Genomic DNA, 15115 nt, shown 5'->3' with positions numbered 1-15115 from the left:
GGAAACAAACCATTGTTTAGAACTGGCCATTCCATGAACTTTCCCTTTCCGACCAATTCATGAATTTCCACTTAACTGCCTTTTATTCCCCAAAGATCATTAAACGTATCCACCAGTAATTATGATTTTAACAGGTACTCGATACATATATGACAATGTCAATTAGCTTTCACATCTTAATCCCATTTCCTCCTAAAACATTCTTCAATTTTTTTTCCGCACTACTGAATTCAATCACAATGTAACGACACTTCAGGGTCAATGGTGTACTTTGGATAGTACCCAAACAAGAATAGTACAACCACATGGAAACAAAACTGCAAAACCTCAAACTAGTAGACGAGGGGGGTTGGGAGGTGGGGGGGGAATAGGGTACCATGCAGTCATAATCAAATAAAGGCAATTGTGTGATGTGTCATGGACAAGGCTCTTTTTGTTGAACAGCAATCTAAATGCTATTATTATGCATCTGTCTGAGGATCAGCAGACGAAAGAAGGCACCGTAGTCACAGTTTTGTCCATGATACAGGGGGCAATCTGGGGCAATGCCCCCCCCAAACATTTTGAGTTTGCCCCCATTTTTTTCTTCAAACTTATGGTTTCCGTAATGGACCCCCCTACGGTGATTCCATGCAAATGCCCACCTCAAACAAAACTTCTGCTCCTCCAAACAAACACTCTACCCCTCACTCAACCCCTCACTCTACCCCTCCCAATTATGACTGACAAGCTGGTTATGAGCCTGTATGTCCAGATACAAACCCAAAAAGTGCCATGGAATGAATTCTTCCTCATTCATTGCACAATGCATCAAACTTTATAATGAAGACTTTCAACGTTAGATCTCGTCTGGCTGTTTCTTCTGTTCCAACTGTACTCTCTTGCCATTGTCCTGAGCTTTGTATGTTTTACTGCATGTCTTATGTTTTCATATTCTTACAATTGTTTTATACTGTATGTATTAGGTTTTCATATTTTAATGTTTGTATCTCATATCCTGTTTTAAAATGTCTTATGTTTTCATATTCTTACAATTGTTTGATTCTGTACGTTTTAGGTTTTCATATTTTAATGTTTGTATCTCATATCTTGTTTTATACGAGCATGCAATTAGAAACTTGAAAAGAGACAGACAGAGAGAGATAGAAAAGTTTACCGATTTGCTTCAATTTGACAAATTTCATAAATAGTCATTCTACATATTATTTCTAATCACATGAAAAGACACAAATCAGACATATTTTTTTCTCTCTGCTTGGTTAGGTACTTAATTACTTGATTAATTACTTGGCGTAACCAGAAATTGAACTCACCAAGCTGGATCTACATACTAAGTATGAAGTTCAAGAAAGATGTACTTCTTGTGTTATCATGTTTACAAGATTTTCAGACTCACTTAAATGTGGACTGCAAATAACCTTTGACCTCCACCCAATTCAATAGGGTTCTTGTATTACTTAACAAGCTGAATCTGCATACCATGTATGAAGTTCAACAAAGATGTACTTTTTAAGTTATCGTGTTCCCAAAGTTTTCAGACTTTGACATCTGTTGACAACATCTGTTGACCCCAAATGACCATTGAACTTCACAGAAAACAATAGGCTTCTTGTACTCAATAAGACGGATCCTCAACAACTATGAAGTTAATCCACCATTAATGTTTGAGTTAACCATGTTGTTCAAGTCGTAACGAAAGTCTAAACATTATGGCATGATTAAAAGGACATTTAGTTGTCATGTGACACAGAATGAACACATACCACACATTCTCCTTGAATGCAAATATGGTCCTTGTCCTCGTAGTTGCACGGCGTTCCGTCGATGACATTGTACGAGGACACAACGACATCCTTCGTGGTCTCTGACATGCACGTCAATTTACACTGTTGAGTTTCTTTTGAGAAACAAAAGTTTGAGAAATTTCACAATACTGAAAAGTGATTGATATAATGATTTTATGTATGAAACAATGTAAGATTTTCATGTAAACAAACTTGCAAAAATAATACAGACTTTAGCAAAGTTATTAACTGACAATTGAAATTTCTGAACTATTCATTTGTGTAAGTTAGTACAATCTCAATAGAATTTCAGATGGTTCATGGTTTTTGTAAGTAGGGGGTGGAGGGACTGCGAGTACATTTGTACCAAAACTAGTTACATTATAGATTCAGTTTTTTTTAAAAATTGGTACCATTCATTGCCAAAAACAAAACAAAAACACCCTGTTTAAGTCATTACCAGTTCAATAGCATTCAGATTTATTTGTTTCCTGGGGGGGGGGGGGGAAGTGGGGAAAGTGGGTTAGGAAAATTTTGGGCAACATTAATTACCTATTAGATTTGCATTTTTGTAAATTGGTACCACCGAATAGAACCACATACTCCAGTGCTATTGCAATAAGGAAATCAGTTGAGGCTGACAGCATCGGCCCTTTTTGTGGATGATGTCCTCAAAGATTCCTTAAAATGTCTTGGCATGACTTGGTCGAACTAATACAAATTAAAAGTTGCTGCAATTGGCAAAAAAGAGAGCTGGCCTTACTGTTTCTGTTTTGGAATGGCAGCCAGGTATGTGTCTCGCCGTGGTAGACCCAGTTTCCCAGATTATCTCTGCACTGGTTAGAACGTCTGTCTCTGTTTCGCTTGCATTGTTTTGTATTACACAGCTTATACTGAAGCCCGTCACCTTCGCAGTATCTCCCTCCGTTCACAGGTCTAGTGGAATAGATCATTGAAATATATATTTAACTTTTTAAGTTAAGATAAATTATACGTGACACATTCATTGGAAAGGTATAATTGAGAAATCCAAGAAACACTGGGAATGGATCCAGGGTTTAAAATGGAAGGAAAAGGGGGGGGGGGAGCCATTATGTCACTGAGACAGAATCCAATGTAGGAAGTGGAGGGGGATGGGGTCCTACACTCGAAAAATAAAGAAAACGTGCATTCATTTAATTTTAGCTATTGATTAGGTCTAGTAAAATCTGGTATCATACATACCAGTTTGTGTAATACCTGCATTTAATATTTAATGTGGTTTGGAGGGAGGGGGTGGAAGGGGTTATTCATGCCTGCATGCTCAGGGAATGGTTCTTTACACAATCACACCAACATTGGTTGCAGCAGATATCAGTGGAAAAAAGATGTGCCATGATCATTGCCCGATTTTTGAGTCCGAGTCACTGACTCTGCAAAAAGTGCAAAGAAATGTCTGTGTTATTGTTGCAGAAGACCGTCCAAAATAAACAGTGATACAGTCATGTGATCAGCTATGCTCTATATAAGAGGATATCTACCTAGAGTTAATGCATATTAATGACCGATGGACATGATCATAAATGTACATAATTTGTAAACCAGACAATGGGACCCTCATATAAATCGGAACTGTCAAAATCGCTCGACGATGACAATATCTCCTTGACTTACAGTAGGTCATGGCATCCAACCCCTGTAAAGTTAACGTCTCCAGAGTACAAAACTGTTATACCCATCGTAAAATTTCTGTAAAATCAATTTGTGGTCATAACAGGAACTTGGACGGTCTTACATGGCCCTGGTACTGATTTCCATCCTGGACAGGTAATACTATTAACAAATCCCTTGCATATATCTCGTAAACTTTATCAAGTTAAATTTTACAGCCGCAAAACCATGTATCTTTACCTTCCGGTTAAAAAACATGGTTAGCCACGGCATGTTTGATTGCCCTCGGAGGAAGAATCGAGTGGAGGAAACTTTACGTAAATGACGGGGGAGGGGGGGAGAGGGGAAACATGGTGGGAAGTTCAAAGTAAGGATAATCTCAAATAGGAAATGTTTGAACATTTTACATGAGTCACCGGAGAAAACTTCAGATAACCACAAAGACAGGCAAGTCTGTAACTTGAAAAGTATCACAGTTTTTTCTTCTTCTCACAAACCAAGAGTAGACTTGAAAGTGAAACAACATTGCACGGATCTCTGAAATCAATCCCGAAAGGAACGATTTTTCCACAATCCTAAAATCTAAATTCTAATATCTTCTTTCTTTCTTTCCCTTCTAGTTTGTTTGTATGTGTGAGATGGAATGGAACATTGATTAAAGGTACACTTTGCTTTGTGTTAAATACACACTCTTGTGGTACCGCACTCAACCGTTAGAGGAAAGATGAGGTAACAAGAACATATCAATGTTTACACAGCTCAGGATCATTAAACAGCATAAAACACTCAATAAGAAGGGATATTGAACCAGTTCTCCTGAAACTTCTACTGAAATTTCAAAACATTATGTAGGTTTCATCGCACTACATGCCCTTTGTTTTTTTGTTTTTTTTGGGAGAAATGGATACACCGTCACCATTGCCGATGCTTAATTTACTTATCGGTTTCCGTATTTATTGGTTGAATGAAGTAACTTTTTTATCGTTGAATTTTATCTCAAAAGCAAAATGAGTCTGCACCAGTTCCTGCTCTGCACACAATATGTATGTATTTTAGATCCTCCTGCAAGCAGGAACTCGTGAAGAAGCCATCATTGGCTTATCAATGCTGACCGGAGTCAGTCTCTTACATTCACATTTAACGTTCATGATTATGAATTGTCAATTGTCAACAACTCTGTAACTGGACGACATACATTTATCTTCGAGTGACTCCAACTCTGGACCTTATGATTGAAAGGCACAATTATGATTCTGTTAAAAAACTGTTTCAAAATTGCAGTGAAAAAAAAAATGAAACTTGCAGTTGGTCTTACGAGTAGAGAAGAGCCAGCCAAACCGTGCATGGCAGTTCATTCTTTGGTGTTTTTTAAATAACTCACCGAGGGTTGTCGCACTTTCTGATCCTCGTCTGTACTCCCGTACCGCAGCTATAGGTACAGGACGACCACCCTTCCCAGTCGCTCCAACCGCCATCTTGTCTATTTTCGATATCTCTGCAACGTCCCTGGATGCACCACTGGAAAGAACATTGGACAGGAGTCAAGAAATTGATCACTTTCTTTCATGCTTTCCTCGTTAAATCCACGGCCTAATATTTTTTCCTCGGTTTCCGACACGTTGCACAGACGCATCACTCGAGATATGAGCATACCTCAGTCATCTACCATGCCAATGGTAATACCAGAGGAACTTGAGTTCATAATACTGCCAGTTATGTACAGTTATGGGAAATGAATTGTCAGAATTGAATTTAAGAGCAGTTCCATATATACGTATTATTGCTATTAAAAGGATAAAAGGATTTATACTACCAGCATTTGATATTGTTAAAACTTTGGAAAAGTATATTTTCTAGGAAAAACATAACCTTGTTAGATACCAGAACAACCTCGAGGGGGGAGGGGTGGGGGAGGGTGGGGATGGTGTGTGGTAGATTCTCAGGCACAGTGTTTGCTACAGTCTGTGGCTTCTATGAAAGCTGGCCCTATGAGCATGAGAAGAGGTTCACATGGACTGCCACTAACTTAAGCACGGAGAGATCAGAACATTGGTAGAGCTCATGAATAAGAGAACGAACGATATGCCGCATATATGCCTGCAAATATTTCCAATCGATAAGTTTTCGGGTTGTTTTATAAATCAACAGGTTAATCTTGTGGGTTACGTATTTCACAGCTGACTAAGTATTTGGTTCAGAATGACTAAATGGGTTCTTTTATGTTGTGCTAAAACTAGTGAATGGTATCTAGTGATGACATATCAAAGGAACCACTACTCATGAAAACACCTCCCATTGGTCATACTTTGTTTACATATGACTGTTATAAGTACATTAAAAGATAACTAACCTAATACTAAAATCCCATAGCAACATATCTTTTTAGCTGGGCAAGATGAAAATGTTGGATAATTTGTCATTTTTAAAATCAATTTTTGATTTTTCCATTTATTATTTTATTAACTTGAGAAATGATAATATGAAAGTGACACTAGATTCCTGGAATCCTGGGGGGGGGGGGTCCAACTCTTTTTAAGGGTTGCCAAAATGTTTGGAGGATCACCAAGAAATTCAGAACAAAAAAAAACAAACAAAACAAAATTGTAGAAAACAGTGAAAAAATCTTGAATGTACATAAAGTTGCAAAATACAACACCTGTTTGCAACAAGGGAGAGGGATTCCCCTAACCCCCCCTCCCTCCCCCAGCTACAACATGCAACACTACATGAGTGTCCCCAAGATGATCATGCATGGTTATTGTTGTTGCCACCAAGCAGAAAAGTTTGGCTACCACCAAGCAGAAAAGTTTGGCTACCACCAGTCTCGATGACACATCACATCATCACATGATTAATAAGATACTAAGAAGCAGGAAATATACTGACTTTTGTTTGTAAAATGTGTCAAACATGTTTGTCACATCAAAACTGTTCATTTCATTTTTTTTTAATTTCCTGCTAATATCCTAATGTTCGTATGATGTGAAAATTTGGCCGACGGGAGATGATGTGTTGCCAAGACAAATCAGCAGCTGCTTCAAGTAGGTTCAAAAGGTTTCCTCATGATCATCGAGGAGGAAAGCTTACCATTCCGGGTCCGCACGATGACCCATCGAGAGGTGGACCTTTCTTCGACCTGCAGGTCCGGACGGGTTCATTCTCTGGCTGGAGGCACCATAGGTTCCTGCATGGGTCTATATTATATTGCTGTGGAAGCGGAAAATTTTAAAAGTGGTTCAAGCATGTTTCTGTATTTATTAAGAGATAAGAGAAATAATATGCAACACAAAAAGTTCTCATTGAAATGACTGAGCATAATGAGGGTTCCTTCAAATCCACAAACCAGTAAAAGGCCTAGATGCCTTGCAATCTAAACAAAGTCTGAAGAGATGTAAGACAACAATAGTATAGTACTTGGTCTTCCCACCTTTTTTGCAGGGGGGTAAATGAGGGGGCAAATAGGGGGGGGGGTAAATGAAGATGTATTGTGAGAAATTTAGGAAATCATTTTAGGATGCATTTTAAGACGTATATGAGGAAGCACTTTAGAACGTATTGTAGGTCATATTTTAGGACGTATATTCGGAAGCACTTTGAGGAAGTAATTTAGAATTATTTTTTTCTATTTTGTTAGGGTAGCTAGTCCAAAAAAGTCATACAGAATAGTAGAGACAAAAAGAATGCCCAAAAAAGAAGGAATGACAAAGCGAAAGGCAAATCCCAACAATGAACTAGTAATAGACCTGAAGCAAATAAGACTTTTTTATATTTTAAATAAATATATTTTATATTTTAAAAGTCTGGATAGTTTTAGCTTCTTTCATATAGGTACCAGTCAAGCATTTGTAAACAATAGATTTCATTAGCTTTAAAATCTGAACGAAAAGGATTTTGCAAAACACGTGATTAAACTAATCATTACAATAGTTGTTACGAAAAGGGTTATTCACATCTGTACTGGAACTTAGATATAATGACTTGAAATTAGGTCATATCGAAATATTTATGAACACAACAAGAAGCGATGAATCAATGATCCTACATATAACCTAACTTTCTCTGTGGATGTTAAATGTACCTTTATGTACCTCCAATGTTCCTCCAATGTACCTCCAATGTACCTCCATCACTGATCCTACCAGACCCTTTTTCATATTTATTTTTCCTTTCAAATTGTCACTTCTTTATCACATACATTTAGACGAAGTACACTTGTGTCTTTACCTCACAAGTGGTGATATCTACGGAAGTCATACCTAGCATTTAAGGAAGTTATGATGGCTGCTGAGGTGCCTGGGTCAATCATTCACGCCTTATGGCAATGTTAAAGCCACCGCAGCCAATTTGAGAGAAACGTGATACGTACGGAATCTACGTGCACGCATCCAACAGCCACATCGTCCTTAATCTATTACACCTGTTTATATACGACATATAGATCATCCTATTAGGGGGGTGTATAGCTACTCTTTAATGGAATGAGTATTAGCACTTATTGGTTCAATATCACAGGCCTATTAGTGCAAGAGTACTTATTATTATTATTAGACATGCATAGTTTGAGCAGACACCGATTCACATATCCAGCAATATGATATTAAACATATAAACTGTCAAGAGAGGTAGTCTGACCACTAAATAGGATAAAATTGGTAGACATGCAGCCAGCATGTCAAAGTTGAGCATTACTATTATCTACATTGAAACATCCAATGGGCAAACCATTAACAGTCTGAGCGCTATAGTGACAACGGCTGGCACACCAGCAATAATAATAGTAAAAATAATAATAATAACAGCTCATCCAGTATCATAATTAGCATAATTGGCAATATGTGAATAGTTTCAAGACAGTTGTGAACACTATAGTATGACATTTAGCAGATTATTATGTGAGCACAACTAAAAATCCCATCCAACATTTCTGTCTACTCCTTCAACGACGCTCAAGTTAAAAAATTAAAAAAATGAAAGAAAAAATGAATATATGAAAATTTCATGTGACAATCGACTCAGCAAAGGAAACAACGTCAATTACATGAAAAGATCAAAAGTGCAAATATCCTAGAAAGATCAATACAGAGTACGAGATTTCCCAAGGCACATGTATTTCCGATATGACTTCCATTTGGCATTTACATGAACTCTGGTTCTGACCTTGTATTATTATTTAAGGGGTTAAGTCCCTAAGCTTCAGATTTAATGTTTATTTGTCTCTTCTTCCTCTTCCTCTTTGTTTCAAATTTGCAAACTATAACTCGTAGAAATCATGAGCAGGTCATAATTTTTGGGTGATAAAAACTTAGCACGGCAGAAAATTATTCAAGATTTCTATGAAGCAATCATCGGTGAAAGACAGACGAAAAAGAAGACGGTATTTTAGCAAGTTTTCAAATGCACACAATAACAACTAGCTACTGTAGCAACTTTTCTTATTGTATTTTAGATCCTCCTGCAAGCAGGAACTCGCAAAGAAGCCATCATTGGCTTATCAAAGCCGCAAGCTGACCGAAGTTAGTCTCTTAGATTCATATTTAACGTCCATGATAATGAATTGTCAATTGTCAACAACTCTGTAACTGGACGACAGACATTAATCTTGGAGTGACTCGGACTCGGGGCCTTTTTGGTCCGTTATATAGGCGTACTCACTCCATTGCAAGTCACTGTTCCGGGACCGAAGTCAAACCGACACTGGTCGTTCATGCTGTACCGTATCCCTGGGAATGGCATGTCGTCCGTTTCATTGAAGGGAGTATCCCACAGACAGTTAAGATTCCTGGTGGGAGAGAAAAGTATATGCGATGATAAAAAAAAAACAATTATATCATTTCTCCATTGATCCTAGAGGGACCCCAGGGAAATGCAAATGCTCGGATATCAGTTTACAGACTGCATAGGCCATTTGAAAATGCGCCCTTATTACCACTGCCATAACAGTTTACCTGCCTCGGGCATTTCAATAGGCTCTCGCAGAAGATCTGGGGAAATTTGAGCTGAGGAAGAGACTTTTCCATTCTCGTTCCCTATACTAGGCTTGGCGAATTGATTACAAAACACACAGGCTAATGCTCCAGACTAACAACCCTGAAAGGTGCAGAAGTGGCCTGTGGCGAAAAATGAACGGCAGTCTTACTATAGGGCGGATTTTCGAAGGCGGTATCTTTGTATCAATGTACAACACTACTGTATTACATGCAAACATTATGTTAAGAAAGATGTACTAATAAAATTTGTACCACAGGATTACATGCAAACTTCATGTACAAAAACATGTACAAAGCTTCATGTGCAAAAACATGTAAAAATAAAATTTGTACCACATAATTGCATGCAAATTTCAGGTTCAAAAACATGTACAATACTTGATACACAAAAACATGTACAAACCAAATTTTGTACAACATGATTACATATGCAAACTTTGCAGCAGCTGCGTGTTGCCTTTATAAAAGTACTACAACATTATATAAAGATATTCAATTTTCTCATCAAAATAATTTTAATTAATGTGGCAGTAGACTTGGTCAAGCTAACCATTAGCTGCATTAGTCTCAGCCCAAACGATTGATGTAACTTATAACTTACAGTATATTATAATTCTTAGAGGGCCTGACATTTCAATCCTAGCTCAGGATCTTCTTCAGAGGCTAACTTGTAAATGAAAACAAACCTATTAATGGGGGCTGTAGCCATGTTTTTTTTACCAGATTCAGCCCTCCAATGGCTTTTACTGTAACAACACCACTTACAATATTTAAAGCTTTTGCCTACAGGTCATTTTTTTCTATGGTTGCTCTACACAAAGATATATGCTCGTAGAGTCACTGAGAAAACAACTTTCTTTCTAAAGTACAGTAAATATATCTAATAACAATACAATGCTCCAAATTTCTTATATACATGTATGTGTATATATATTAACTTAAAGATAGCAAACCTATTCAATCAAGATCTTATGTCATGCACTTTCCAATTTATCAAAAATAACATCACCATAAATTCACGTAACCACATTTTGCTTTTGGCAACCGATGTAGAAGTACTCTGAACAAATGTGTAATTTGGATAAAGTTGAAATAATCACAATAGACAGACTCATAATCCATTCAGTGTTGGGTCGTGAGAATGCCAGCAGCAGCGATAACATCCACGAAAACAAGTTGTTCATAATGACTGCTTTGTGTGAACGGTTTGCATTCTATACATATCTCATTGAACTTAAAAGTCTAAGTGAACCCTTAAAGATACATCTTGAAAAAGAAGAACTTTACTGATCTGGTAATTTTGTAAAGTACATTAACCGCACAGATTATACTTTGGATCGTTTCTTAAGGGGAAAAACCGATCCATCATTGAATAACATTTCCAACAAAATCAATTACCACGAAGTATGAGCAGCTGGCATATAATCAATAAACAGTCCGAGACCTACTGGAAGATACTAACAAAGTCTGTATTGTCAAGATAATATCATGGCTATTTACTCCTTTGCCATGACTGCAGTCCCACCTCCCCCCTCCCCCTCCCCCTCCCCCCACAAGAATCAAGTCAGATTTCTCCATCCTCTAGTTGGCACTAGTACTCTAGTTCGTTTACGCTTCTAAATCTGAAAAATTATTTGTTTGTTTGTTTATTTTACTCGGACTATTTTGTTTTCTATACTAGTCTGAATTGATTAATATTGTAAACCAGCTCAATTATGCTTGTCCCCTCCCCAACACTAGTTTGCATTACCCCCATCCCCACATAGGCAGGTTCCCTCTCTTCTGTTGCCACAAGCACTTTTGACACATTGCTAATGTTGATATACTTAGTACAGCTGAAACATTAATTCAAATACAAGAAAAAGAAAACATTGGTAAAATATGGGGAATGCCTGTGTGAGAAAGCATGCATGCTTATAAACCTTGTGTTGATCAAAATGTTTGTTGCTAATGCTTAGTGCTTAAAGAATATAAGGAGGTGGGGGCAGGGGGGTTGGGTAATTACTCACCCTCTCCCTCTCCCTCTCCCTCCAGTATTGACTTCAGACTTTATCAGTTTCTTTGCTTTTTCCTTAAAATTGACTCTCATATTCCATGGAATGTTTGTCAAACATGAAAGGTACTCAGTGTCTCAAGTCTCACAAAGTCAGGAATCTGGACACAGGTTTAAGATTAATAAGGGGCAAGGGAGGGGGTGGGGAGGGGGTGGAAGGAGGCAGGAGTCATCAAAATGTTCAGTGGTATTGAAATTGTTGCTGGTGGTGGTATCATGCCTACATAAAAAATTATGGAGAGTGCCTTGTGCCTCTCCTACCCTCCTTCCACCCCTTCTGTGCTGGTGTCTGGGACCCTAAAATTGGGGTAATGGGGGCAGAAGTCCATTGAGCTCTATATGTTGCCCCAACAACCAGCAAAGATGTAACTTCATGTTCTTAAATGAACTTTCATGGCCAAATATGAAAGTGCAACATGCTGTTCTTAAATTTAGAATTATTATTGCTACATTTCTTCTCAATACATGGTGTATCGATCTTACTGAAAGCCTCCAAAAAAACAAAAACAAAATGTCAGTGAGTGAATCGCTTTTGTTTATACTGCACGAAATGTATACTTATCATCAGCTAGTGTGAAATGAGGAACATTAATTTTGCTTTTAATTGCCAAACTGAACTTTGAAATGCCGGCCAACTTACGGTAAATTTCTGAGCAGTTCCCTTTTACTACATCTGGACCAGAAGTATTTACTGTATGTGGCTGTAACAACTGGTGCCATGATGGCGCCATCCACCAGGGAGCATTCATTTTGGTCGTTATCATGCTCCATACCGAGGCTAATAATCACAGAGAGAGAGAGAAAGGAGGAAAAAAGGGAAATTATTCATTAAAATAAAAAAAAAATAAAAAATCCAATCAAAATCTAAATAACAATGAAATTATTCATGATTAGATAAGATCATTGCATCACCTATTGAGTACCCAAAAAAAGAGAACAGTTAATTGTTATCATGATATTCCAATGCAAATCACTCCACCCACCCCTCCTTCCTCAATTGGTGGCACTGGAGCAAAACAAATAATGCAATCAACCCTACCTGCCCCCCTACTGCATCAATAAAATGCAGTGGAAATAATCCTTACCTTTATCCACACCCACCACACCCACCTCTCCCACCTACATTTCCCCCAACTTTTATTAGTTACTGGAGCCAAAACACAATGCACCGAACCATAAATCCCAATGAATCAATACTTTAACTAGAGGAACAGCAGAACTGTAGGATGCCTCCTACAAATGACCATTTAAACATGGTTCCTATAGTATCTGTCCTTTAAATTCTCCAATCTGCCGTCCCGTACCTCTAACCTTACCCCCCCCCCCCCATTTCTAGGGTTACATAAAGCTCCTTATATATTCCACTGCTTTCTTCACAATTATCTTCACTGATGGACTGTAATGCAGAACATTGTAACCCTCGACAAACGGGGGGAAAAAATGATAAAAATGAACCAATTAAGATCTACACTTACACATGGCCGGCTTCATGAGCCATTACGAAGGATGTCAGAAGACCTTCGTCACGATTCAGGGAGCAACTTCTGGTGATGGCGCACATACCCGTGACAGGTGCAAACCCTATCAAGAGAATCACACGATAATTAAACCGGATTTATGGCTACTGAGCCATCAATCTCAGCTACTTATCAAAGTAGTCGTTACCAGTTCATCACCTAGATATGATCCTCATAAAGTTATCTGATATTAAAGCTTAAAACCAATCCAGTTGTGGGGGGGGGGGGGACTAAAGAGAACCCCTGACATAAATTTCAGCACTTGTCAGGTTCAACCTGCATGCTTCGAGTTCTTAACTGGATATTGACGACAGACCAGATTTAACAAATTTCATCAGAGGGTTTAATTTCTTATAATATAACTATGCTAGGGAATAATAAATTAAAACTTTGGATACCAGACCGATTACCCTACAACTTAACAAAGCATACCATTTTACCGAATTTACCAAACAGAGTAATTCAGAAGTGATCTAAGATCACCTAGCTTTTTTAAGTGAAAAAATCACAAATTTATCCATATTTGTTTGATTGCAGAACCAACTGACAGCCAATTCCATACCTGATGTGATGACACATTGGGGTATGCCGTGGCACCCCATAGGGTCCCGGGGGGAAGACTTCCAGTAAACATGGGGGGAAATAACGGAGGGAGCAGATAAGAGATTTGGGGGGGGGGCCTATCTTCTGTTTTTCTCTATCAATATTAAAAAATATTATTTTGTGTGGCAGTTTTGAAGTCATGAATTTTGTCTCATATTATGAAGTACTATGGTTCCTGTGTACAAAACTGCTATACATCTTTTCCATTTGTATAGCAATGTGTTTGTACTGTGTAGCATTTTGCAATGTGATACTGGATAAATTATTCCCTGCCAAGTAAATGTAATTGAGGAAAATTAATAAAACAAAATTTGATTCACTCCTCAATATTTCGTCAGCTGGACATTTAAATAGTCCCATGAAAGGAATGTATTGAGCAAATTTTGAAACATTTTCAACTTTTGGAGTTAACTTGTTATGGGATTTTGCTTCCATTTATTACATGACATAACTAGCCTTGAAATATTTATTTATTTCAACTCAAAAACCTGCTTTAAAATCACAGAGAGAAAAAAATGAACTAGAACTACTTTCATTTATCCATTGATGATTTCTTTTATTTTACCTTCATTCTCCTTATTACAGTTGAAGTTTCTTTTGCTATAAATAACAAATGAAAAAGTAATTTTTACTTATAAAGAAGCAAATATTGGGCCTTTTACAATTTTTCAGGGAATTCAAAGCTTTTGCTCCAATAACATGGAGCAATGTTGCTAGACCTCTCGGATGCCTGAAGTCTTGTCAAGGGCCACATTAATAGCTGCAAATGGAGCAATTCTATAGCAGGGCCATTACTTTAAGGGATATTAAGTGCCTGAAGTTGACTGCTTGACAAAAATAGTTGGAGATATTCTGCATCTTTGGCTCATTTACCACATTCGAATGTGGTGCAGATAATAAATTTGTCAAATTTTGGTTATATTTTGTTTTTGCATCTGGCAACAGCAGAGAAGATGATTTCATCACAGCCATTTAGCTGAAAAGTTATTTTTCTTTTTAATATTTTAACTAACTTATTCAGAGGAAAATAATATTCGTACAAAAAAAAAAAATGGAAATTCTTACTATACAGTGGCATTGACAGCCAGCTAAGCAAACATTCTCAGTGTATCACATTTGAAGGATAAATCAACAAGAAGATTATCATGGGAAAGATTTAAAGTGTTTGAATCACACATGAGCTATTATGACATCTTAGTCCACCTATTGTGACGCACTCCCTGGAAGAATCAGGCGGTTTGGCAGCCAGTGAAAATGGATTACATTCAGTTTTAAAGGGTGTGAAGACTCGCGCAAAGAGAAACTCTAATGCCGGTAATTTGACCTAGTTTTAAATGAGGTGTAACAGATCGATCCCAGAAAATACACACACAGCTTGCTACTGTCGGTAATTAGACGCTAGTGTACAGTCAGTACATACAGCTGCGGTCAATGCCCACAGCACAGTATACAAACGATACAGCGATGGACATCTCAGGTCCTGCTAAAGATAACAATTAAGGTATCACGTTTCATTAAATG

At 37.7% G+C, this 15115-nt stretch overlaps 1 protein-coding gene across 6 annotated transcripts in view; it reads right to left on the bottom strand.

The window, feature by feature from the left end:
• The window catches only part of LOC139968875 (A disintegrin and metalloproteinase with thrombospondin motifs 3-like), an 84698-nt gene that overhangs the window by 15424 nt on the left and 54159 nt on the right, over positions 1-15115 (bottom strand). For all 6 annotated transcript variants that reach the window (XM_071973474.1, XM_071973476.1, XM_071973473.1 and 3 more), the window contains 7 exons: positions 12950-13055; positions 12115-12252; positions 9087-9213; positions 6522-6641; positions 4816-4952; positions 2548-2720; positions 1764-1897 (listed from right to left, as the gene is read on the bottom strand). In XM_071973474.1, coding sequence (XP_071829575.1) covers positions 1764-1897; positions 2548-2720; positions 4816-4952; positions 6522-6641; positions 9087-9213; positions 12115-12252; positions 12950-13055 — 935 coding nt within the window. The remainder of the gene's footprint in view (positions 1-1763; positions 1898-2547; positions 2721-4815; positions 4953-6521; positions 6642-9086; positions 9214-12114; positions 12253-12949; positions 13056-15115) is intronic.

This window comes from Apostichopus japonicus, chromosome 6 (assembly GCF_037975245.1).
Source record: "Apostichopus japonicus isolate 1M-3 chromosome 6, ASM3797524v1, whole genome shotgun sequence".
Lineage (NCBI taxonomy): Eukaryota > Metazoa > Echinodermata > Holothuroidea > Aspidochirotida > Stichopodidae > Apostichopus > Apostichopus japonicus.
The sequence above is the reverse complement of the archived record's forward strand: the minus strand, read 5'-3'. Positions and strand labels throughout refer to the sequence as shown.